Here is a 26189-nt window from a genome sequence, read left to right as displayed (position 1 = left end):
TTCCTCTTTGATCTCATTTATATAAATAGTCCGCGAAGTACATTGTGTTGATGTAGGTCAATGTCCTACAGTGGCATGTGGAAAAACATTAACGTTTTGGAGGTGGTTCTCTGATTGAATGCCATCTGGTCAAAATAGGTGCTCGATTTCGCCAAATGTGCGAATTACCCCATTGTTGCCAGAAACTATTCAGGGAAAATTTAAACGATTGAAATAATCACATCAGACAATACATTTCCAGGTTCTACGTTTTACTTATATTAGTCGGCTGTACTCACATTCCCCATGCAGCACCACCTAAATGGGCTGCGTGATCGAAAAATCGCCAACCCAATATGCAGCCTAACGTATCAATGCCGACCATTGCCTTGATTGCCTGTAAAAAAGTAGATTTTGAACTCAAGGATACTCTGCTATTTGCTTAATGAGAACACAAATTAGATTTGAAACGAGCTAAATTTGGCTTCCGAATAAGAGTTCATTTGACAAATACCACGCCAGCGGTGAATGTGCACATGGGGAGAAATATGATGCTGAGTCGTGTCTCCGGATACTGCGTGCAAGCAAAGGCCAGAATTCCCATTATGGCTCCTGACTTGAAACAATTGAAAGAATTAAAAATGGTTTCTACAGATTCAATGAATATGAACAAATAAAACATAAAACAACTTGCAACTCACAGCTCCGAGAGAATAACCTGGCAAGGCAAACATGGTTTTATAAAGATAACTGGCAAAGTTGGACATCACTCCACTTGTCAGATAAAGTGCTAGAAATTGTTCCTTTCCAAGTGCTGAGGCAACTGGCGAACTGAAGCTGTTCAATACAAACATGTTCGCACCTAAGTGAAATAACGAATAGTGCGAGAAGGTTGATAGAACCATAGGCCAGCACATCGCACCTTGGGTTAAGAAAAATAACCTACATTTATGGAAAGCTCACTTCAGTCTTGTTGCTAATTAAGACAAAAATAATTATCGAGATGCGTACTTGAGGCTGGATTGGAGCAGAAATATTTCAACATGGTACCCTGCAGGGCCGGTATACGCCAGGCGCAGAATACCAGCACATTTATCAAGCAGATTGGGTAAAATAATTTCTTTCCGTCGTCCAAGCTATGCCACCAATTGTGCACCATTGCTCGCCATCCGGTCCGCTAAGTAAACAAAGAGGATCAAGGTCTGAATTATTTTCAAACAAAGCATCGATCCCATACTATTGTTCTTGATGCCTCGATAACAAAACGGAATTTTTGGAATCAGCCAAACGAATTGACATACCCTGACAATATGGTACTTGCCCATCACCTTGCTGTAGGCTCTTTCTCTGATATTTTCATACTCCCAAATCACTGTACCGATTAACGATGCACCGCTAAACTGCAAATGAAGAGTCCTGTTGATTGAATTTGCATTATTTCAGCCAATAGATAATAGAAGAGAATGTATTATTAAAATTGAAAAAAAAAACATTACCAAGATGGAAAAACCAAGACACTTCCATAGTCTTCCAGGTTGGATAGGGCCTGTCTCCATATTTAATCTGGAGAATGGTGCGACGTTTTGCTTGGGAGCGTCTCTTAACTTTCGAAAAGATCGGACATGCCGCAGAAGATTTGGTGGAAAAGCTTTCGGCTTGTGGCTGGATAATAACCTGGTGACCAAATTGGTTTGAAGTGATTAGTTATGATTATAAAATTATATTGTGTGACCAAAAATAATAAATCAGGAATATAGTTGGGTCTTCCACTTCAACCATTTTTTAAATTCTGTGAAAACTGATGAAAAAAAAAGAAGTACCATGTAAATAGTACCCATTTGACATTTTTCTTTTTTTCTTCCAAAATCATAAATTAAACACCAAAATTACAGCACTCAGGCTACTAGTTCTTATTCTGTAACTCAGGTCCCAAATAGGTATGATGTAATGTTATTTCTAACCGAAAATTTAATAATATGATAATATTTACCATTTGTTCGAGGTATTTCCAAGGCAGAAGAGTACTTTCGTGGCCATGGTTCAATACAGTAGATATATTTTTCTATTTTACTAATCTGATTTTTCGGTACTGTCAGCTATCACCAAATATAATCTTCCGAAAGTAAACAACTTCAGATTTTGTACGAACAACGACACGACGGCAAATCCATGATCGAACTAAACTGAAGGCAACCGAACGTATTGTACAAATCGACTTTGCACGAAGAATAGATCGTTGACTGGATTACTACCATACACCCGCCAGTTATCCAATAAACCCTGCCACCGAAAATATGGCAAATTTCGCGAAAGAACAGCTCTTGAAGTATGGATGGACTGAAGGTAGGCTAAAACTTTTGTCACTCGATAGCGGTCAATCAGATATTTATAAACCCCTTGGTACTCTGATCAACGATATATTACACAGTACTTCTTAGTACGACGTCACTTATTTAAAAACAACAAATTATGATTTTTATAACCTCTCCAATCGGTTGCAATCACCAAAATTATTTATTTTACTTAATAATGGTACATGCGTTGACACTATTTATTTGATTATAGACTACACGAACATTACCATTCACTTTCTGTTTAGGTAAAGGTCTTGGCAAACATGAGAGCGGCATCCGAGAAGCTATAAAACCAAAATTAAAGTTCGACAACGCAGGGATAGGCCATGATACAAGTGAGGACTTCACCTATCACTGGTGGGAGAACGTATTCAATGAAGCTAGTAAAAATATATCAGTCAACACTGACGATCGTGGAGTTTCAATGAAAGTTTTGGACGAAGATACGCTAGAAATAACCACAAAGAAATCAAGTGTCCGGAGTTTAAAAAAGCACCATAAACTGCAGTATGGTAGTTTCCTAAAAACTTCAACGCTTTTAAACGATGGAAAAGTGATCGATGATTGCAGTGAAAAAGAAAAGCAGTCTATTATTCCTGAACAGAAAATAGAATATGCTCAATTAACAGATGATGCTTTATTCAGAGCTTGCGGACGGAGAACGGCGCACAAAGGTGCGAGGCACGGATTAAACTTAAATGGTAAACTTGCGCGAATCGCTGAACAGGAAAAACAGCTACTTGCAGAAATGAGTAGGTCGGATAAATTGGGCTCTGGTTCTAATTTACAAGGAAAGGAACCAACCAACAACTTCGAATTGGTGAAATCAAGGAAGAGGACAAAAAGTAAAAGAAAAGTGATGAAAACTGACAATGAGTCTACATCGGATGTTCAAGGAACACTACCTGACACACTTGTGGATGAAACAAATCCACAGCCAAGCTGTTCATATACAGTTAATGCCAATGCGGAAGACAATTTGGATGCCCTTAGACCAAAGCAGAGGACAAAAAAGAGCAAGAAAAACAATGGTAATTCAACCATTTATCAAAATGGGTTGAGCCAATCTATTTTGGATGACAATGCTAACACTATTGAGCATGACGAGGATGTTGTGATACCATCACTAGTTCAGCACGTGACAAGGCACCTGAAATCCAAAAAGAGTAGGAGAAAAGACAAAAGAAGAATAAACAACTTAACTGAGCAGCTGGATACTACCTGCGTGATCGACGAATCCGCGCAAATTTCTAAGAAACGTAAGAGGATTGAGAGTCAGCAAATTGTCAATGATATTTTAACAACTGCTATCGACAGCTGTGGTCCGTCTCCCCAAAAATTTAAAAAATCATCAACTGATGCAGATTATATACACGAAGCAGACAAATTAAATACCAGAATCAGCAAGAAAAAAGCTCAAAAGCACAAGAAAAAACAGAGAGACAAAGTAGATGGTATAACTGAAGAATTACTTTCAGTTAATTTGGATGAAAGATCTAATAAATAATTAAATAAGTAATACTGCAGCCAACTAGCGTTTGGATAAAAGTTAACAACCCCTTGTTTACTCGGACTGATCAATCCGTGGTGGAGGGTGCAGGATTATGGACGTTCCTTTCACCGACAATAAACAATGTAGTTGTTAGCAAGTAAAATCATATCCGATCAAGTGACCGTCGGAGTGAAATTTCCAATTTCTCTTTGACTTTTCTTGAAAAATTGCTCTCAGTTATATTATATCAACGTAAGTAAATAGTTCTTACATATTTACAATGCATGAAACTGAATAGAAGTATAACATTAAAGCAATCTGATGAATAAATTTCATGACTGAATCGGTTGTTTAAAAAAGTTTATTTCTTATTATTTCTTAATAATGCAATAATGATAATGTGTCCATACAACATCGACATCTTGGTATGTCTCAGATAATTTTTCAACGTAGGTTGAAGTAGGTATAATATCATCGTATCTTGTAGAAATATATTCTTTATCAGACTACTGCTTTAAGTATGTCGGATGGACGGCACATGCAAATGCTGTTTGTCTGTATGGAGATACCAGAATCTCTAATAAAGTCTCTGGCAATAAATACCGGATGGTCATTGAAGTAGAATAGGTCATTGAACACACTTGCAGTAGGTACACTTTTGAATGGGATAATACCTCGCAGTGAATGTGTGAAATGAGACCGAGGGAAAAACGATAACCAAATGTAGATCAATTGCAATTGAAAGTACGATTATAACTTGCGTAAATCCAAGACAAATACACTGCCATCGGACGCAGAGGCGCCAACTTTGTCACCACGACTGTTCCAACATACTTCAAAGATTCCACCTGTACCTTTGTAACTGTGCACCAGCTGTCCGCTCTATGAAAATAGAAAATAACGTTAGATGAGAAATGGTTTAGAAAAAGAAAATTTTTAATCATCTAGTTAGATCAGAAAATGGAAGTAAAATCGAACCTGAGTGGACCAAATGTGAACACACTTATCAAAACTTCCACTTGCTAAGAATTTGCCATCGGGACTGAATGCCACGCTATAAACAGGTTCCGTGTGTTTCGTAAGGGTATGTATACAAGCCCCTCTCTCTACGTCCCATAGTCTAACGGTAGAGTCAAATGAAGCACTAGCAAGAATTAGGTTCATATTTGGATTGTGCGTTCCAGGTCCCGTCGGCGACCATTTTATTGTGTAAATCTCTTTGCAATGGGCTTGTAGGTCATGTACGCATGTATCTTGCTTCATTGACCAAATTTTTAGGGTCATATCATCCGAACAGCTGGCCAACAAGTGTCCTTGAGGATCCCATTTTATCGCATTGACTTCATTCTGATTGTTAAACAGAGTTGTGAATTGAGATAAATTTCATAACAGTGATAAAAAATAATATATTTTTCACTATGTTGATAAAACTCACTGTGTGTCCTTGAAAACTTTTGACCGGTTTATCAACATTGAGTTTACAAACGTGAATGCACTGGTCAGTCGAGCAGCTGGCAAAAGAAGTATTAGTCTGCCAGTCTACGTCGAGTGCAGGAGCTGAATGGAAGCTGAATTGTTGAGTGCACTGCCCACTAGCGGCATCCCAAATTATTGTGGTTTTATCAACGCCTGCACTTAGAATGAAGTTGCCCCGTTTATTCCACTTCAATGCAAATATGGGTCCCTTGTGTTGCCCAAGTGTGGAAGCCAGTGTTCCATTGGTTGTCCAAATCCTAGCATAGCCGTCATAGCTGCCGGTTGCCAGCAGCGTACCATCGCACTGATTTAAATGAAATAGCAAAGTTTGACGCACAACGTCGTACCACAAGCCACAATGATTGGTGATGCAGTTATCAGATAAGGTTTAGTAAATAGACACAATTTTGGATTTTTTGAAAAATTGCTCTAAGCTGTATCTTGAATAATGACATTATTTTGCATACGTTCCAATCCAACGAAGTGACGTCCTTGTTGCTAGGTACTTCCGTTCCACCCTTTTGAATGCAATGTCGAAGTACAAGTTGACTCGGAGCTTGGGAGTTGTCAGACATATCCCAGATGCGAGCGGTACTATCGCCAGAGCCTGAAGCCAACAAGTCAGTTGTCGGATTCCAGGCACAGATGAAGACTTCAGATTCATGTCCTCGTAAAACTGTAGCTTTACTCGCTGGAATTTCTACAGCACTCGCACTACCACCTGTACTCGAACCTTGCTGTTGCTGCTCGTCCACTTCCATCCCTTCTCTGTCTCCAACTCTCTCGTTCATCGCAACACCAACACCTACGTTTGACGTCACTACTGACAGAATAATAATTTCTGATCAATCTTTCATACTTTGCTCGTGTAATAACTTTATTATTTTGGTGATGGTTTCGATCGGAGTGTTAGCAATCCCTAATGGACAACTCACCATCAGCGATCGCAGAACTTCATCTCACTGCACTCACTTCAATTTCTAATGAAATTCCAATACTTCAAATTATAAGTGAGGTATTGGGCTATTCGAAACCAAGTTGGTGCAGTGAGGAATTCTGGAATGTGATTTGTCCAAAAGTATTTGCGGCCCATTTCTTTACCGGGTTTGCTGAGGAGGCTCAAGAAAATTGAATATTTCGAGAACCAGGGTGTGCCCGGGATGTCGAGAATATAATAATACCAAAATTTGACAGATTTGAGCATTCCTGATTTTGAAATTTTTTTTGTCCTGGTTATTCATTGTCCTTGAAATACTACAAATAAATACAGGTGAACACAAGAAGCCTAACAAATTCCAACTTTAAATCAGATCAATTATAAATCAAAAAAGCACATTACCTTCTTCCCCGTTAGTATCCTGAACCTCGGTTTTAACCTGTTGTTTTTGTTGATTCTGTTGGTTTTGACGTGATGCGACAACATCCGGCATGACTGCATCGATGAGGGACAAAGATTCAACCATTCTCTGTTCGGTTCCATCGCCACCGATCGATATTTCAGCCTCGGTATATTGCAAGCCTTTTTGAAGAATCGACAGAAGTGCTGCCGGTGGCACCAACGCTCCGTTGATATTACTCTGCGATATATGGGACTCTATTCCAAAGGTATAAGCGGAATGCTGGAAGCCTAGAAAAAAAATACACAGTTAAACTACGTGCAATTAGTTGATCGGTATCTTTTTTCATCGTACAGTATGGTGGAAATATTCTGGGATATTTAATATCAACATCTTCTGCCGTTTCTACAATGCTGAAGTCTTGAATTTTCGATGAGCAGTAACGGTTTCATTGAACGATAACAAATCAGGCGCATTTCAGAGAGCGAAATATAAGGTTACGTTCTATGCGTACCAGACTCCTGTAGATATCTGTAGACCAAAAAGTTTACTTCATCGCTGGAGAAACTCATCTTAATTATGCTATATTAATAACTCAGCACAACATTTTTGAAAATATTTATAGAAACAATGTACACATGGAGCGCACCGACGCCGCTCTAATGTTCCACAGGAAATAATTCACGTAGAAAATCAAACACAGGAAGACGAAACACAAGTGAGCCGAACAATGCAAACACTCGCTACCACAGCACAACTCACAAACCGAAAAAATTCTTTTACACAGGTCGCTGTAATATCAACCAGGATAAGTGAGGTTTCTTTCCAAATTCCTAGCTTGGCAGTCAACGTATGTAACGTACTGGGTGCCTTACGTTACGTTGTCATTCCAAAATAATTATTAAAGCTGGTTTTTACTCCATTAGGCTAAAGTTCTTCGCCATGATGAGTTACAACATTGTTCTTAAAAATTTACAGAAAATTTCCATCTTCTACGGCCTGCGCAGCACACCGCGTCTCACAATCAGAGTTCGCCCAGCTAGCGGTTTTTCAGGTAGGATACGCATTCACCTAATGAGCTAACGAAAAATTCAAGACGGAATTATCTCGCGTGAGTAGTTCAGAAAAATTGATTTCAATTGTCACCAATATTTCTTTTCATAATCGTTCGTTGATGTAATTCTATGTTTTAAATCCCTGGCAACGATGTGTCGATACCTCGCACATGATATTTAAATGGGTATGATATGGCGGCCCTGTTTCACACCCACACCTATCCTCACCGGTGCGCGTATAGAGAATGAACTACGCTTGTAAGCGAAATACAAGCAGACACAAGTCACGAGCGTTCACGAGTCACGAGTCAAATGCCAAACGCGTAGGGAGCGATCCACGACAATTACCAAACTACTTTTGACTCCTCTTTGCTCCTCTCTGTGTCAGGTGAATAACGCATATATGTATGTACAGTATATGACGTTTGCGACTTCTACATACGTAAAAAAATTCTCAGCGGTGGGGACGGGTTAAAAACGGTGCAACCACTGATATATATACTAACGGTGCAACATTGATATCAGCCATATATCAGCGGCATTCCGTGTGTAGAACATTTTTATAGCAGTTCAGTAGAGTTCGAAAGTGGTGTGATCGCGGAGGCGGTTGGAAGGAAGTTTTCAGCTCCACGTAGTCACTGATACAAACAAGGTAGTAAGCGATAGAAAAAGATTCATGATACCGAAAACCAAAGTTGGCCGCAGTCAATCACTCGCGCTTTTTTCTCATTCACTACTGAGTCTGAACTGAAGATTGTTCTAAGGCTATTCAGATAGCAGCTTAGTGAACTAAAATAAATTATATTATATTGACAGGTTTTGCCACCAAGATGACGACTGAGATTGACAAGGAAGAACTCAAGAAACGTTTGACGCCAATTCAGTGGCATGTGACACAAGAAAAGGGGACCGAGAGGTACAAGTTATCATAAATCACACTAGTATCCGGAGCACTAAGTTTAGGTTTTTTAGTCCCAACGTAGTAAGTTATGGCCTTGAAACCTAAATCAGAACTCGGGCCCTTGAGCTACATTGAATTTCTAAATCACGTCGTATTTTGTGCTTAACTTAAAATCTTTAGGAGAATGTTATTACACAGATACGAAAAATAGCATTCCTACCCAATTGTTTGTTATTTCATAATGGTTTGAAAGCTCGTTATTCAGACCAAACAGTTTCTATATGTGTGTCACTCTGTAAAGTGCTACACAATACGACAATAATGAATCATGAAAGAATGTCTACTAGTACATGTTTGTATATACAGGTAGACATATTTCATTCTATTATAAAACACATTTGCATTCATTTATTTTTTCAAGCACCGCATAACATGAATAGTCCATGTTTTTAAGAAATTTTTACTGTACAATTTCTTGAAAAAATTGTGATCGTGATTCAACTGAGTATGGAATTTTTTTCTTTTAATTTTAGGCCTTTCACTGGTTCTTATAATAAATTCTATGAAAGAGGAACTTACACTTGTATAGTGTGCGACCAGGATTTATTTTCCTCAGAGACGAAATATGATAGCGGTTGTGGCTGGCCGGCATTTAATGAGGTTTTAGATCAAGGTCGAGTCAAACTAACCAAAGACACAACTCATGGTGAGGATGATGAATTATTTTCTATTACTAAAGCGCTAACGCAACACACAAGCTTGATGTTATTTTTTACCATAATTTAATGATTATTGGTTTAAAAATAATGTTTAAACTAGTCGTTCATTATCTATAGTGTAATTCATGCTCTCTATAATGTGTTTCTCTAAACGTTTACTTTCATTGATAATATGACGAATTATCCCGCTTATCCTAACATCATGATAATATTTATCAAAAACAAAAAACACTACTTAGATAACTCTTGTGTCTTGTGCTTTATCAATTAGGCCAATTTCCTGTATTATTTGATACACATTTAGATGTTATTCAGACAATTCAAAAGTATACGCCTACCAAAAGACTGCCATTTAATACATATCTATATGGATATTTGAGAAAAATGCTTCGACTTCTTCACAAGAGAAACCTCATGACGAAATTACTTCAACCAAGTTGTTCCTGTCAATTCCATTCTATTTTTAGTCGAGGATACGATTAAACACGGTTGAATATAGAAGCAACCCGAGCCTGCTGGATCTGGACTAAAATATCCAGTAGGTTTGGCAAAATAAAATCCTTGACATGATCTAATTTTTTATAATTCCTCTAGCATATTTGAAAACCAATAATTATAGTCTTTCACAAAATATGAGTTAGCACTTTTGCGCAAAAATTTATCTTTCTAATCAAATGCCTGATGAACATGACTATAGGATTTCAGGAGACGATCTTATTTCATTTTTAATCAACATAACTGACGTAGTTTATAAATGACAAGACCATTTCATTCTCTATGACACAAGCCTTGTTCCTGAATCCTGCATGTTAAAATGCTTAGAGTGTGATTGTGCTAGACTTACACCAGTTAATTCATATTCTCAAAACTAAAATTTTAATTGCTGTCTAAATACATTCACTGGGAATACGTTTTACAGTAATTTTATCCTTTCGAATAAATAACTGTTTTCTTTTATCATTCATTTAAAAATTAATGGACTCATAGTTGAAAAATCATAGTTTTTAATGCATAATAATGATAGATGGTTTTCTTTCACTTTTCTGAAATGTCAACTCCATATCTAATAAGATGATGAATTCTTTCACAACATAACAAATCAAATTTTTTTATTATTGTTGTGGGTACATAATTCTACAAAGTCCCTAAAAGTAATTATATCTTATATCTTGGTATAACTATCTTGCTGCTATTGGCTTATAAAAATTTTCTTCCTTTAATTTTTACATTCTTTGGCTACGCATGATTTATTTGTGTTTATAAAAAGAAAAAATCTTATTCTATATTCAACTGTAGAAAGAAACCATTTAATATCTCTGCATAAGGAGTCTTTTATTTTGATGAAATGTATCATAGGAAATTTAGATAAATCAGTTTCACTATTCTTCCAAATTGTTCCCGCTACATAAAGCAGAATGCAAGTATCATAATCACTTGGTACTTCATCTACTTCCGAAAAAAGAAACAAAAGCAATCATTTCTGAACACTAAATTCTACCTCTATTGCGGTGCAGGTCTGCATTTAATCACACTCTATTGTTCTGTCTTTTCCTTGCATCCCTACCGCAACCACACCGCTTGACATTGAATATGAAAACCCACGACAAAACGAACACACGACGTATAGTCGGTGGCAATCTACTACTGCTCATCGCAAACCCAGATATGGTGCGGACTGAGGTAACCTGTTCTTCCTGTGGATCGCATCTGGGCCATGTATTTAACGATGGACCAAAACCAACGAGGAAACGTTTTTGCATTAATTCTGCATCCATAAGTTTTCACGCCGCCGGTGATCCAAGAGAGTCTAAATCCTAAATAGTGGAGAAACCATAGCTGAAGTGAACGGAAGGTTTGGTCCTCACGAGCTTTTCCTGGACCGTCAACTTCTACATGGAATGTGAAACTACTTTCCTTACTATCGAAAAATATGTGAAACAATTTAAGATATTGTGTAGAAAAACAAAACTTTCCTCTGACTTCTAAGAAGGAAGAGAATTATTAATTTATGTCTTGATTTTTAGATTAGATTTTCGTTACAATAAGCTGGTGATATTTACAAGGCCTTTTATGATGCAGAATAGTTGATACTGAAACACCATGCCAAATAAATCCCAAATCAACCTTACGCTTGTTCCCTTATATTTTTATACATTCTGCAAGAAAGATAAATAATTAAGTGAGCTACTCAATGCCTCTTTACTTTTTGTGTTCATTAGATAGACAATATCAGTGTTTAAATAACATGCATAATTTCTGAAGATAATACATTTAATAAGGATAAAAGTATTAAGTATCAGCAAATTAATCTGGCTTGAATAGAGGCACTACAATATCTACTGAGTTATTATATAATAAATTGTATCGATTCTGTTGGTGAAAAGATAAGAAAACTAATAAAATGGATATTTTTATAGATATTACTACTATATGAATATACGATACAAAAGCCTTGACACATTTTGTAAGATATTACTTTGTGAAATTAAAAAATGTGACTGGTCGAAAAAATGTAAATAATCTGACTTATTACAAACAAGATTGTTAAGCCTATGTGCATTATATGCAGTCCCATATTGAAAACAAATATATTATTAGTTCAAAAACTTGACAAATCGATTATATAGAATGAAGCTAATTTCTCATTCCAAATCCCCAATTTACGAAGAAGTGGTTTTACAAAAAATGGAAACTCTTTTCTTGAATCTTGGAAAAGAGAATTGGTCTACAATAATAAACTGGACAAAGGGAGCAGAGAAATGGCATGAATTTGTGACCTTGAGAAATTAGAGATCTGTACCGCAAGATAGGAATGCAATAAAAATTGCAGGGAAGAAATGGAGTTGGTTTAACAAATAGTCCTGAGGTAACATTCATATCTTTATATGTGTAAATAAAAGTCAACATATAAAAGATCACTCCTGTATCATTACTCCTTGTTTCTTTTCATTCATCTTATTTTCACTATTCCAATAACACGTCTGACAATTTTTAGTCTAAAGTTTCGAAAAGTTATTTAAAGCTTTTTTAAGAAACTGGTTATTTTTGTCTTAAAACTACTAAAATTTTAAGATTTATAGGTATGGTAGACAGAGGTCCATTTGATAGGAAAGTAAAGTTGGAAGAAAGAATGGAACCAGGTAAACGGTTTCATGATTACGATGAACTGGGAAAACATATCAGCAATAGCACAAATTTACAACTAAAATACTGCTCATGGTGACTCAATAAGCACAAAATGGTAACCCAGGCAGGACCGAGTATCCAAGGGTTGTTTTCAAAAAAGTTTGTTACCTCGAATCGGCCCTAGCATTGTTCTAAATTACAGATAGAAATCACTTACGATATTTCTCTATAAATAAAATTGAGTTATCATCGATCACAGATGTCTCGTCTAAATCAATACAGCCATGAGCATGAAATCATAATGAGTACAAAAGTAGGTCTTGACTTTAATTCCAACTCAATAACTGCCTGACGACTAATTATTTACGTGATTGACAATAAAATCTAGGGATGGGATGATGATTTACAAACAAATGCAACAATGATTTTGATTTTTTTTTTCTTTTTTTTTTGTTTAGTTTCTTATAAAATGTGTTCTTATATCATATAACGTTTGAAAATAAACTGAAAAAAGTTACAATATAATATGTATATATACGCGCAAAAATGAAATTATTATTATTATTATTGTATCATTATTATTATCATCTTTACAACAATTCATTATCGGTTTTCGGTTTATAAATTCCAATTATAGATTGAAAGAATTCTTAAATTTTATGAGAAACTGAGCCTTTTCGAAACTCTTCATTATATCAATTATAGTAATAGTACTAATAATAACTGTATTTCCGGTTAAATTGGCTGAATAAAATTGCAAATGGTTATGTGTTTTTTTTTTCTCAGGGATGTCAATAGAATACTCCGTTGAAATGAGTAGTATGAATAAGTGTGAAAATCAAAAATTTTTAGAAAAATCTTTTGGTATGCAACCTTTATTTTTTCACACACTTATCACGATTAAGCAGAGAAATAATAGCCTGCCAGAAGAAGCTCGTTAGAGCAATTTTATCATTTTTTCCCAAATTTTTAACAATGTATAATGCTTTCTTTATTCGCTATCAAATTTTGAAGATACTTCTAAAAACTTGGAACTTCTTTACAGCCTAAAGTGCTGCGACTTCTTTTTTTATGTGTCATAGTACACTTCTCAACTCCCATACTTATAGCGGCGCTAATACTAGTGTGCATTATTATTTCTTTGCTATGTTTGTTTCTAGCGGTGCTTCAAGTTTTCGAATAATTTAGAGTTGCAAATGAAAGGTACTGTTCTTTTCCCCCTAATCAACTTTACGTTTATCCATCAGAAAATGCATGTGTAATTGATTTAATTATATATATCTTGTATGTATATAGTTTGAAATCTGTAAATTGAATAATATTCCATCAAATCTCATAGAGTTTCATTTATCAAACACGGAATAAGGATCAATGATTCAAGTCAACTCTAAATTGAACTAAATCTCGAGCCTGATGTAAAATGAGCTTTTTCAATTGTTCAAATATGTTTTATATAATTAGACGCTAATGATAATCATAAAAAACTAATCAGGCTTTTTTAATATGAATGATCCTAGACAAAAAAAAAAAATTATAATTCTTTAAATACATGTTTTTCATAATTTTTTTTCGTTTCCTTTACGTGATAATATAAGTTTATTATTTTATTTTATTTGTTATTATTATTTTTTATTTTTTTTCCTTCTACTTTTGTTTCGTTTTGTATGCAATATAGTTATGTCAATTAAATCATTAATTATTATTATTATTATTGTTATTGTTATTATTATTCTCGATAACTGTTATCTCACACTCCCACATAATTGTTTTCCACTTTTTTTTTTACTTTACGTTACACGATACAAAGTGAAATAATTCATAAGTTTTTTTTTTGTTTTTCTTTTTTTGTTTTTCTCCAATTACACGACCCTATGTAAAACTAGACATTCTAAACTAAATATCAAGGTTTCCTGTATGATTAATGTTTTTTGTTTTTCTCTATTTGTTTTTCTTTTTGTTTGCTTTTTTCGACAATATAGACAAGCATACTGTACTTATACTAAATTATAATTAATATACTCATGCAGAAACCTTGTCCTAGATCATTATCAGCGACTCTATGCATTTTTTATTTCTGACATTTTTAAACCACTGTTTTTATATCAATTGGTACAATGATTCAAAGATGGCTAAGAAACTCTGCACAGATATTTCTCATATTAGGTATGTGTCTCTAGACTCGACATGACAGGCACTTTTTAGTGTCAAAAAATGTATTTTTTTTCTTCTCTTAATTTTTTTTTTCTACTTTCGAACTGCTTCAGTAAAATTTTGGTATTTTCTTTTCGTCTGGTCGATTTTCTTCAATTACAAGGCACGTTAGGACTAATCGTATGGTAGGGATAGTTGATCGAAAACAAGGTGCCCGATGTTAGGCTAGCTGCTCGTGTATTTTCTATTAAAATTATTATTCACCAAACTTAGATCGAAAAAGGAAAATGACATCTTTGGCGCAAACTTTCACAGCTTTCAATGGAAAAAGGTAGTGAAAATGTATCAAGTTATAAAATTATGTTCTAACGTGCCTTGATTGTGTTAATGCGAATACAACATCGTTACAGAGCTGTAATATTTCACCAAATGTCCTGAATTAATGAATTTTAATTTATGTGTTTTCTTTTTTTTTAATCATTTTTCAAGCATAAAATTAATTGATTGCATTATCTGGTATATGCATAAATGCCAAAGATTCAATAATAAGCATTCCGATAATCTTGGGAGGAAAAAAACTTCTCTAATCTATATACGTACATATGAATACTTTCACCGCTGCATCAGGATATTTTAGAACATAATAAATGAATGCTAACAAATTAAGATAACAAAAAAAGTAAAATAAAATAAATACAACGTGAAGGCTGCTGACATAGGACACTATTGTATGGATCGTCAAGATTGTAAAAATCAAGAAAACACTATTACGACTCATTCAATTTCGTTCACCTCGCTTGAAAAATATAAGTCCAACGCAAAGACCATTTGTTCCTTATTCTTAATAATTTTCTTTTTCTCTCTTGTTTTACTTTAGTTGCTACATTTTTCTTCATTTTACCGAATAGTAATATAGTTGTAACATACGCATTTTTTGTTTTTTGTTTACTATTCATCGTTTATTTTGTATGTAGACTAAATTAATTTTTACGTTTGCTTACAAATATCAGTAAGGTTTACTACGAGTAATGTGTTTCCCTAGCTAGTTTAGCTTCAACTTCTACAACTGAATAATAATACTAGTTCCAAACTTTATATGTTATATCGTTACAAAATAACCGAGTTTAACTTTCCTTTTTCTTTCATTCTTTATTTTTTAATAGCGTTAATAGATTTAGCCTTGCTATGACAAGGTGTGTTACCTGTAATTAACCAGCTTAACTTTTATCGCTGTTGAAGCTGGACGTTTTGAATTCATGACAAGTAAAATTTCAGTGTTCGGACAAAAATAAATCAACGATTACATCATTATGAAACGTGCTGGTAGCTTGGCTTTTTCACTACCATCTTCCGAGCGATTTAAATAATTTTTATATCAAAGATGTTACACTACTTGCACGCCTTTTTTAAAAAAATTTTTTGCTATGTTTGGATCTGGTTTTAAAGTTGACTGAACTTGAGTTTTAGAATTGGAATATTTTGACAAATCCAAATCAATACTCGATACTGTGCGGTATCAAATAACTTCTATCTAGCTATATAAGTAATTTATTAATTATTAATATATTATTGAATTATTGTGCCGTTACCGTTTTGGGAGGGTGATTAAAATTCTCTTTCCGCTGAGGCCGTTTCATCCCTAGATTAATTAGTTTTCGAATGTCCAGTCGTAACACTTTCACTTATCATTCACTCAGTGACCTTTAGCTGCTTCTTTCGCTGCCATAATTAACGGTGTTAAAGATGCGAGTGGCCTCGCCAACTTCAAAAAAGGGTGCTGTAGAGAAAACGACACGTTCAGAGTTATGGGCATTGGTCACACGTAGTTGAAATCTTTGGAATATGGAGAAAATAATACATCGAACAAACCTTCAAAAGCTCCGAGGCAGAGGAACGTTTTTCTACTTCAACCTCCAGACATTGATCCAGGAAGTCTTGGAATATGCCAGAAAGTTTCTCTTTCTCCTTAATTTCTGGCTTTCCGTTAGTTGCTATTAAGTATAATGCTCTCAAAGGATTTTCATTCAAATAAGGAGGTTCACCCTCTATCATTTCAATAGCCATTATACCCAAAGACCAAATATCCACCTGAAATTTATTTATTCTCTTAGATTTTATAAAATCAATTCGATACAGCAATCGAAACGAGATAAAAACGGAGAAAGAAGAATGCAGATTGGCAAAATAAACAATTTTCAATACTGCAAGAGAATATTCAAGTTTTCTTGGACTGAAGGGAAAATCGTGTGAAATTATCATAATCACCTTAGGCCCATATTGTTTACGAGTGACAACTTCAGGGGCCATCCAATAAGGAGTGCCCACCATTGTGGTCCTTTTACTCTGTTCGGGTGATATTTGAGCACAGAATCCAAAATCTGTAAGTTTTACCCCTCCATCTAATCCGAGTAAAATATTGTCGGACTTAATGTCCCTGTGTATCACTTGATTGCAATGAAGAAATTCCAAAGCTTGAAGCACTTCTCTACAAACGGCAGCTATCTGACCCTCGTCCATACATGTCTCTGTTACAACATCAGTTAAACTGCCACCAGGTAAATATTCCATAACTACCCACAATTCTTCACCGACTAGGTAACTGTCTAGGTAATTAACGACGTTCGCATGTTTGTTCTCCCGCATTACGAGGATCTCGTTTATTATCAACTCTTTCTTAGGCTGTTGAGAAAGGTTCATTTGCTTTATCGCTACCTCCATACCCGTTGACGTTTCAATCGCAGTGTACACCGTTCCCGAAGCTCTGTGAACAATTTCAAATTAGCTATAAGCCTAAATTGAACTGAATAAATGATATTCTTACCCTTGCCCGATTTTCTCCATTTTTGTATATTTTCTATTTGGATCACCGACACTGACAATGGTTCTGAGTTTCTCCAGTATCTCGTCATCCGACATTTTCTTCTTTCTAGCTTTATCACTCTGAGTAGGTCTCGATTGATCTGTAGTAGCAGAAGTAGGCGTAGCTTGATTTTTATTTCTATCAAGCTGAGATGGTTGCTGTTGCTGCGTCCCATTTCGTTGTGGCGATCCCAATGACGTGGGGATAGGCAGAGGTGGCTCTTCTTCAATTGGTTTTGTATACTACACAACATAAACAATAAAAGAAAGCATCACAAGAGTCCTACCATTTTTTGTCAGACATTGATTTCACACTCACGATAGACTTGGTACGTTCAGGTCTAGCAGTAATTGGCGGTGGAGGTGGTTCATCTTCTTGCTCAGAACTGGTTGCACAAGCATCCGTGGGTGTACTGCTTGGACTGCTACTACTTACCCTGAATAGTGGAAATGTTTTTTTTATGGAGACTATTCATTCTTTGAATTTGAGCAATGCGGTCCGACTTTTGGAAGCAAATAATCGAATTCAGGAATTTATACCTGCTTAGCGAATGTTGTGAATGAGAACTTCCAGATACTTGAGACATGGCCTGACCACGAACCGTCCCCATACTGATACCAGTTCCCATACCCATACTTCGTGGACTGCTGGCCCGTTCGATCGGCGCTATGCCAAATGTTAAAATATCATTTCAAATGATAATTTGATTGCACGATAGACGTACGTATCACCTTGTTATTTAAACTTACCGACAACCCCAACCATTTTGGTTGTTGTCATATATTTTGACCCTTTCGCCTCTTTGCTACTGTTGTCATACCAATTCAGAACGTCCAAAACCGCCTGGGGGTTTTTCTTCTGTTCCTGCTTGCTTATATTGCTGGACATCAGGAGCCTCGCCCATGCTTCTGGCATTCCCTGTGTAATAAATGACAGATTATATCATGACTTGATAATTATTTAGATATAACTACGATTAGACGTGTCAACAATGCTTTGAATGCTAAGTTAAACTCACACCTCCCAAATCACCTGGATCACATACTACAAATTGATACACACCAAGTTGGATAGTTGAACAAAGTTATTTATTCTGAATCTGTAATAAGTTCTCCACATACTCGACTGCAACGAATAGGAGAGAGCAGAAACTAGTTTATTAAATTTCATAGCAACAGAATTACACTTGATTCAGAACTTTGGATAAATCATGGACAGAGCCAAAATATATTTTAGATTCCTGATTATTCCTGATCAGAATAGCCAAGTATGCTTTAATTTATAACAATCTCTGCGGTAATTGACCCTTGAAAATTGAAAGCGTTTTCAAAATAACAAATTTTATGCAACAGTGACTAAAGCTTTAGGATTGTGTGCGAGGACTCTACAAGAAGCTGCTAGGCTATGTGTTTTGGGGTAAATTGAAATTTGAGTCTGACCGACTGCAACAAAATCAAAACAGTAAAACGAGACATAATGGATTTTAAATAAATTAAAGGACAGACTAACACTGTGGTCATATTGATTTACTTACTTTCAATGGCAGCTTGAAAAAATATGTGTTCAAGTTAGTCTCTTGATCTTGTGAAAAAATAATAAACGTAAGAAGCACCATACCAATTAACGTTAATCATTACAACCCCACAGTGTTCATTAATAATTGAACAATGTGATTACAAATTGTAAATTGTTCAATTGGTAAGGGAGATCCAAATACATCAAATGCTAATAACCCGTAGCTTAACATTAGAAATATTCAGGAAAACCCAGCGGCAGCCGAATAATCTATTAATAAAATGTGTCGATAACATGTTTAATAAACTTTTGAATGATTGATTGTAATTTTTCTAGAGCAGCAACTAGTGTCTACTGAACGTATAATATTATATTTGGATGTTCCATGCCGATAAAACAACAGCAAAGCGACAAGCGAGTGCATTTTCAACCGTAATAGTTATATGAGACATCTTCAGTTCTTACCGTGAATTCTCCCGTAACTGCATCGAACCCAACGTGAACCGTGTGTTCAAAATTAGTTGGATAACTAATATTTGGTTTGTCTTTTCCATCCTTAACCTTCATTTTGCCCTTTAAGGTCTTTTTCTTACGTTCATCTGAATCTGGCTCTTTTGGCAGAGGTCGCATGTCCACTGGTAGATTTGGCGTAGATTCACCTCTGTAATCAAGTCTTAAGTGAAGAAAATCAGTCCGCATTGAATAAGTCTGAAATAAACATCATTTCATATCCAAGGTCAGATACATGACAGAAAATATTAAAGCCCGTACAACATATTGTTTCTCATCAGGAGATACTTTTGGACTATATCTTATGGAAGAAAATTTGGACGTGCCCTTGAATATGAATTTATAGATATCTGAAGCATGATTAAAACAATCCTTGGGATAATGTGGAATATGACGTTGAAGATATCAAGTTTTACATAACGTTCATATAATCTAGTTACACCTGCTGAGCTAATTCTTGATAACACGAGTACCTGTATCATTTTCAAGACTGGTACTAGTAGAAAATATTTTCAATGATTTCATTCTTTGAGTAATGATGGTGTGTAGTTTCTGTATGTAGGGTTTTTATTTTTAGCAGACACTACTTTAGTGTTCGTACCTTTATTTTTAGAGGGCAAGGGCCTCAAGCTATCGCAAAAAGAGAATCTACATCCATCCATATTGCAGCTAATATACTAGTTTACGAATATATTGACATTTTGATATTTATGGACTCCATTCATCCATGGTTTCATTCTATCCATGACAAGTTGATACGATATTAATTTGGGGGACAATAATAAATTAGGAATGAGTCATACAATTTTGGGCCAATATAATGTCTTTTACCAAGTAGGAGAAAGACATTTCGATATCTGAAAGATTCTGTATTATACCTGTTCGAAGTGAGGCGAACCGGTGGTGCTGGAGGTTTGTCTTCTTCATCAGACATGATGGTACTCGTAGTCTTCGGTTGTTTCTGATCTTTCCTCCGTTTTTAGTCCTCAATCACTCACTGATAGAATGTAGAATCATTAATGATAATCGTGATGTGAATGCTATATGGAATGATGAACATCTCGACAATTATTCAATCTTATGGCCAGTTGCTGACTGACCACACTCATTCAAATGTGATAATTTGAAATTCTAAGTGGTAATGTGTAATGTTCAGAAAATAATTAGCGTTAGTTTTGTTCGTTTGAACCATCTGAACCAAACGAATCTATATACTTTGACAAACATGACAAATGACAAGTACATATCCGACAACAGCTAAAATTACACTTGATTGTTGTTGCCGACAAGACCGATGACACAGCTGGTCAAAGTTTTCTATTTATTTACTGGTGCCTAAACCAGAGAGCAATGAACGATTACATTCAACAAGCAAGGACAAAAATGACAAGATATACAATGGACATACGCATTGTAACGAAGACATTTTCCAAAGACTTATTCACCAAAAATATATCAACTGGACACTGAAAAAATGACGTTATTTCGAGTTGATATTGTTGGTTGTTTGATCAGAGTAACGAGACATGCAGTGTCACTATAGAACTGTGATTTTACCATTTATTATCTTGAGGTTGACCAGAGTGTGAAGTGTCTAGTTCAGTGAAACAAGCATGCCCACTACTTTCGTTGTGGTTGTGACAGAACGGTGTTTAGGAACATTCCCCCCCGAGCGGAGCTTTCAAAAGACAGCGGTTTACAGATGGAGCAATATTGGCCAAGTAGGAGGCTTGCACGAATATGTTCTGGCGTTAATCTGTGGGAGGGAACTGGGAAAATTCGTCAGATGAAACGGCTGATATTTCGGGTGTAATAAGTGCGAGGACGGATATTGGCCATCCGGAGAGACCCCAAAGCGTGATTCACGCACGACGAGCGACGATCTAGCAATAGCCACCCCGCGATAAAAAATAATACAGGATAAGCTTTTCCCGTGTATTTAAGGTATCCTCGGTTTTATTTATCATGGATATTGGTGTACCGGCACTAGACGCGCCCCCGTATGCCTCCTTGGGATCAACGACACTTCATTTTATTGGGATTACTGATTTTTTGAAAAAATATTTCACCGCAGATAAGGGCCTGAATCACCGCCCGCCATCGCCACAGACCACACGCATTCGCGCAGCTCCAGAACCCCGAACTACCCCCAACTAGCGGTAACAATCAAAAGATTATTTCGATGAACGGCAATGTGGCTCCGAAAGAGGTCGTTTCCATTCACTTGCTTTGGCATTTGCTCTTTGCAAATATTTAAAAGATCTACTGCCATCCTACTGTTATGTCGGTCGACAATTTTACATGGTGTTTAAGTAATTTGAAAATAAAGTTTTTGAAAAATGAGCAAGTCTAAAAGAAATAATAAGAAAAAGAAAGTGGAAGAGAAAGAGAAAGATCTCTGAATGAAATGCAAGGCAATGAGCTATTAGCGTGTCATAACAGATTGAGGGTGACAAGGTGGTACAGTGAAAGAACGAGAAGTTGAAACAGCAGAGATGCAGACAAAGAGATGATGGGATGAAAAAATGAACGATATAATCATCACAGGTTATAACTTCGACAGTCGTGGTAACTGTGACCAAATTTCCAGTTTGTCGACTGGAATCTTTCAAAATAAATGCTGGCCCAAAGTACGTTCCAACAAGCGGAGATGGGAGAAAATGATCAGCTAGTGAGCCCATCAGAGTCTCATGGCAGCAAACATGATTTGATCGAGTACAAAAGGCTCAGCTTTCACTTTTACCAGGTCTTCTGAAAAGCATATTTTTACATGCCTTGGATTCTATCACTTGGACTTTGAGGAAAGCCACCATTTCCGAAGAAATTATTTTACGAAAATCACACTGTCCCTTACCACCTCCTTGATGCTGTCATATTTCATCGCTTGAGGTTTGTAATTTGCACTACTCTTATGTATAATGAACCATAAGTAGTGTAACTGTAATATCGAACCGTTTAAGACAATGCATGGGAATAAATGTCACTCACAAAATTCCAGGTTCAGCCCAGACTAGACAGTTATTCATGCTCCTGCACCGGACTTTCTTGACCTTTGTAATGCTAAATTTAGAAATGTCAAAGATGCAGAGCCGCCATTTGAATGTATGTTGATCACAATTACGAAATATTTGTTGGACTAAAAAATCAAATGTTCTCTAGCAATGAAGAAGAAGAAGTGACTTGAAACTTTACTTTATAATGGGATGTGTTAGTCGGATATCTGTAAGAAAATAAATTGGCAGATAAATTGTTTTAAAGAATATAAGGGTGATGCAAATTAGTTGATTTCTCAATGTATATTATATTACACCTACAATATTGACATAATATTTCATCGTACAGACAGGACAAAAACAAATACTTAAACGTATCTTCTCTCACGCACTCTTTTTCCACTCACACCATACATAATTCGAAAATTTTTCATAGAACTATCAAAATCGACAGCTCTAAACTAATAGTAAACTAGAGTAACATTAATTATTAAGTACGACAAATACAAAATAGTTCTTCAATTAGAATCAGAAAAAACTCGGAAGTCGATTGGACGCAATATGTAAAATAAGAAATAAAATATTTGTATATTGTACAATTCAATCTATATCCGTACGACGTCAATGTAACCGATTCGTTATCAATAATAATAATAATAATAAAAAAATGTCGCTGTAGTGTTTTGAAATTATTTAGGAGGTTTCTATTTACATAAAAATAATGGTGCAGTCGAAAACAGCATTACACTTATCTTCGAGGTCTAAACATTCAGACAAAATATCTGACAAACTGACTTGAAGGTACGGATAAAAAAACTCGAATCGTTTACTGAATAAACAGACGGTAGGAACGTAAATTATGAAATTTAATCACTCGTCAATCTAAAGTGGCAAAAGTCTAACACTGAATTTCGATTTACATTTAGATTCTCTTTGCGTCTAATACGTTTAGGCTTTTAAATCGATCTAAGCGTTAATCGTAAATTATGTTGTATTCTAGATTGCTGAAAACTTGTTAATAATCACTAACATGACTTTTGCAACTTTGGTTTTGAAAATTATAATTAGCGAGAAAGTAATATGTTTTTTAGACATTGTTGTTTTCTTTTTTTTTTAAACCATGGCTTATTAAAAAATGATATTGCTTTTATACCGGACAGTCTTTTCAAAATAAAGAATATTGTGGTAAACAAGAAGGAGCTAACCAACCGAAATTGGTAAATCAGATATAAAAAGATTCATGCGATGGAAAGACACCAGGGTTTTTTTCCCAACATTAGAGAAACCTGAAAATTAAGTGTCGCTTGTTAGCTCCTTATTGCCTAACATGCGTAATACTAGTTTTATGCCTAACGTATTCTAAGTGCAAGTTAAACACTTTAACAGTACAGGATAAATGTTTTCAAAAATTTCAAGAGTTCACTTTTCGGTTACTGTATCTCTTTCTTTGTATGAATATTTCCCAAGCCTTTGATCTTTTTTTTCATTCCGATTGTTTTATAATGTGTGACGAAATATAAATCTTACTTACGCGTTTTGATATAATAATAACAATAATAATAACAACAATAATAATAATAAAAATAATAATAAAAATAAAAATAAGTGAAAATAATAATTTAATAAATTTTCGTTGAAATATTTTGAGCAACTTTAAAATGACGCGAATATCGAATGACTGTTAACAATGGAGGTCAAATGATACTACTAATTATGAATGAATAGTGGCAATAATAATTAATTACACACTACTAGATTAACAATTGCGTTGGGTTTTCCTCTCTGGGGTATTTGTTCAACAATATATAATTAGATTACTTGAACTTCAATTTTAGTTCAGGCCCTTGCTCATTCATGTCTAAAGTTTAACACAGATAGGAACGCAGAGACTTATCAGAATATTTTTAGGGTGCTCTTACAAATTTGGAAAACCGACTGGGCGATTGATTGATTGATTGATTCATTGATTGATTGGCTCACCAAACTCATTTCTTTTTAAAGAAGCTTGAAATATTCTTTGAACCAGCTGCCGCCTTTTGTCTGGACATCTCTTTCTTCGATAGTGCCAGAGGTTTATGGGGCTATAAGATTGAAGAACATACTTAGAAATAGTTCAACATTATTCTGAATTCATTTAAATCAGATGCGTACCTTCTCAGGTTTTGTCAAGTCTAAAGCTCCATTTCTTGGGATAGACTCTGTTTCGGATATATCTTTTTTAATTTTTTTTTCCTCGCTGCCTTCCTTTGGACTGTTTAACTTTCGTTTTTTGCTTTCCGTGTCATCTGGTAAACTCAAATATTGAGCCAATTTTTTTGACAAGTCCTCAGCCAGGTACTCGGATACTATTCCATGAGCATATTTAAGATATTCTGGAAATATAAACCAACAATGGATGCAACGGTTTTAAAAAATGACCATATATTTATTTGGCATTGGAATATAAAATTTGATGAAATTCCTACCAATCTCGGAACCTGCTTCGTGTTTGCTACTTTTGACGTAAGTAGCACTGACAGCTCCTTGCGAAACGTGAACACCCTTCTGTCTCAATATTTCAGCAACTCGACCAACTTTTTTTTGAAGCCAAACCATTGTTTTATCTTCATTAAACTTGAAAGCTTGTAATTCTTCGTCACCCTTGCGATCAGCGATTAGCGAAAGTTTTAAATTTTGACATCGCGCCAGGCGAGATGTTCCTGGATAATCTTCGTCACGAAGAATTTGGTCCAAGGGCATTACTTGCTGTGACTAGAAAAAAAGGAATTGCAGCAATATGTAGTATACAATCATCGTAGAGTAGAAGATTTTCACCATTCGAATTAAACTGATGATACGCACTTTTCTTAAATATGGTAAAACCAGGAATATAGGATCAATGGGAGTTGATAAATGCATCTTTCCGTCAGATTTAACGTTGTCATCTATGAACCATGACCTTTTATTCTCATCAAAAGTTAAAACTTCTTGCACGGTAGTGTCGCCAGGACTAAATACGAACATAGCTGGTTGATTAGAAGCAGGATGTCTGAGTTTCACAACATCCGGCGAACTGCCATCTGTGGTTTCCAAACCATCGCCTGTAAAATGAAAATCTATTAGAAAAACAGTGAATTAAAAGAGAAAAAACAATATTGTGGGAATTTTCACTTTATAATGCTATAATATCAAGGTATGAATGATAGTGGAACGATATCTTTGTTTTATTGAATCTCTCCTGTCATTTTAATATCAATTGAAGTATTGATCTGTTTATTAGAAAAACTTTAATGAAAAGAAAAGTTCACCCAGAGTCATCCGGAGTGAGGATTTTGTGAGAATGAAAAAAGTGACGAAAATTTGCTTGAAATAAGTGTTAAGTTTTTTTTATTTACCTTTCATGAGAAACACCCAAGTGTTGGCTGCTGGATGAGAGTTCGACGTTTTGACGCATTTCTTCGGCGATGCTTTAACACGAGGCATGTTATTTGACAATGTCGATTATTATTTAAATTGCAAATCAATGCCACCTTTAAAATAATGCACCGACGGAGATGTGAACCAATAAAATTTAGAAGTAGTCGGCCATTTTTAATAACTACCCGGCCGTCGGGCTGTCCGCAGCCGCAGGTTTGGCAACAGCATTTCCAGCTATGAACTGCAGGCGACCGTATTATGGTATAAAACCAAACATTCACATCTCTCTCGGCATCCCTATAAATTATATACATACATATCACAT

General features: G+C 35.5%; 6 protein-coding genes and 1 long non-coding RNA gene across 23 annotated transcripts; 3 read left to right on the top strand and 4 right to left on the bottom strand.

The window, feature by feature from the left end:
* LOC105688043 (presenilins-associated rhomboid-like protein, mitochondrial) lies at positions 1-2111 on the bottom strand. 2 transcript variants are annotated; one of them, XM_012404065.3, is made up of 8 exons: positions 1970-2111; positions 1476-1653; positions 1281-1379; positions 991-1156; positions 681-901; positions 494-595; positions 279-376; positions 1-185 (listed from the first exon to the last, which is right to left on the bottom strand). In XM_012404065.3, the coding sequence occupies exons 1-8, from the start codon at positions 2014-2016 to the stop codon at positions 89-91; spliced, it is 1008 nt and encodes a 335-aa protein (XP_012259488.1). In that variant the 5' UTR covers positions 2017-2111; the 3' UTR covers positions 1-88. The 2 variants fall into 2 exon arrangements, with proteins under 2 accessions (XP_012259488.1, XP_020709215.1); XM_020853556.2 differs by having other exon boundaries at positions 1308-1379.
* Positions 2112-2182: 71 nt separating this feature from the next.
* Positions 2183-4168, top strand: LOC105688042 (G patch domain-containing protein 4). Its single transcript, XM_012404064.3, has 2 exons — positions 2183-2322; positions 2579-4168. The coding sequence occupies exons 1-2, from the start codon at positions 2274-2276 to the stop codon at positions 3838-3840; spliced, it is 1311 nt and encodes a 436-aa protein (XP_012259487.2). The 5' UTR covers positions 2183-2273; the 3' UTR covers positions 3841-4168.
* On the bottom strand, positions 4169-8332 carry LOC105688041 (F-box-like/WD repeat-containing protein TBL1XR1). 5 transcript variants are annotated; one of them, XM_048658609.1, is made up of 6 exons: positions 8200-8332; positions 6641-6928; positions 5769-6142; positions 5261-5605; positions 4804-5172; positions 4169-4707 (listed from the first exon to the last, which is right to left on the bottom strand). In XM_048658609.1, exons 1-6 carry the CDS (start codon positions 8249-8251, stop codon positions 4576-4578), a joined length of 1560 nt encoding a protein of 519 aa, XP_048514566.1. In that variant the 5' UTR covers positions 8252-8332; the 3' UTR covers positions 4169-4575. The 5 variants fall into 5 exon arrangements, with proteins under 5 accessions (XP_048514566.1, XP_020709214.1, XP_012259484.1 ...); XM_020853555.2 differs by lacking the exon at positions 8200-8332 and adding an exon at positions 7153-7505; XM_012404061.3 differs by lacking the exon at positions 8200-8332 and adding an exon at positions 7153-7505 and having other exon boundaries at positions 5769-6124.
* On the top strand, positions 7435-11924 carry LOC105688045 (methionine-R-sulfoxide reductase B1). Of its 5 annotated transcripts, none has more exons than XM_012404069.3 (4): positions 7435-7692; positions 8510-8609; positions 9128-9300; positions 10977-11924. In XM_012404069.3, the coding sequence occupies exons 1-4, from the start codon at positions 7581-7583 to the stop codon at positions 11129-11131; spliced, it is 540 nt and encodes a 179-aa protein (XP_012259492.2). In that variant the 5' UTR covers positions 7435-7580; the 3' UTR covers positions 11132-11924. The 5 variants fall into 5 exon arrangements, with proteins under 5 accessions (XP_012259492.2, XP_012259491.2, XP_012259494.1 ...); XM_012404068.3 differs by having other exon boundaries at positions 10941-11924; XM_012404071.4 differs by having other exon boundaries at positions 7617-7749; positions 10941-11924.
* Positions 11925-14156: 2232 nt separating this feature from the next.
* Positions 14157-21593, bottom strand: LOC105688039 (serine/threonine-protein kinase Pak). 8 transcript variants are annotated; one of them, XM_020853550.2, is made up of 11 exons: positions 21033-21593; positions 20354-20515; positions 19431-19638; positions 18985-18996; positions 18200-18368; positions 17990-18116; positions 17769-17886; positions 17412-17692; positions 16856-17351; positions 16460-16678; positions 14157-16367 (listed from the first exon to the last, which is right to left on the bottom strand). In XM_020853550.2, exons 2-11 carry the CDS (start codon positions 20407-20409, stop codon positions 16284-16286), a joined length of 1770 nt encoding a protein of 589 aa, XP_020709209.1. In that variant the 5' UTR covers positions 20410-20515; positions 21033-21593; the 3' UTR covers positions 14157-16283. The 8 variants fall into 8 exon arrangements, with proteins under 8 accessions (XP_020709209.1, XP_020709208.1, XP_020709213.1 ...); XM_020853549.2 differs by having other exon boundaries at positions 20354-20472; XM_020853554.2 differs by having other exon boundaries at positions 19431-19626; positions 20354-20472; positions 21033-21588.
* A 243-nt stretch (positions 21594-21836) lies between these two features.
* Positions 21837-23146, top strand: LOC125501795. The gene is made up of 2 exons (XR_007279456.1): positions 21837-22364; positions 22474-23146. It is a non-coding gene; the product is annotated as an uncharacterized LOC125501795 (long non-coding RNA).
* Positions 22757-26168, bottom strand: LOC105687942 (ribonuclease H2 subunit B). Its single transcript, XM_012403921.3, has 5 exons — positions 25843-26168; positions 25310-25548; positions 24934-25219; positions 24620-24840; positions 22757-24549 (listed from the first exon to the last, which is right to left on the bottom strand). Exons 1-5 carry the CDS (start codon positions 25928-25930, stop codon positions 24454-24456), a joined length of 930 nt encoding a protein of 309 aa, XP_012259344.1. The 5' UTR covers positions 25931-26168; the 3' UTR covers positions 22757-24453.
* Between the last annotated feature and the right edge of the window lie 21 nt (positions 26169-26189).

The sequence above is a fragment of the Athalia rosae genome, chromosome 7 (assembly GCF_917208135.1).
Source record: "Athalia rosae chromosome 7, iyAthRosa1.1, whole genome shotgun sequence".
Taxonomy (NCBI): domain Eukaryota; kingdom Metazoa; phylum Arthropoda; class Insecta; order Hymenoptera; family Athaliidae; genus Athalia; species Athalia rosae.
This window is presented reverse-complemented; position numbering and strand designations above follow the sequence as displayed.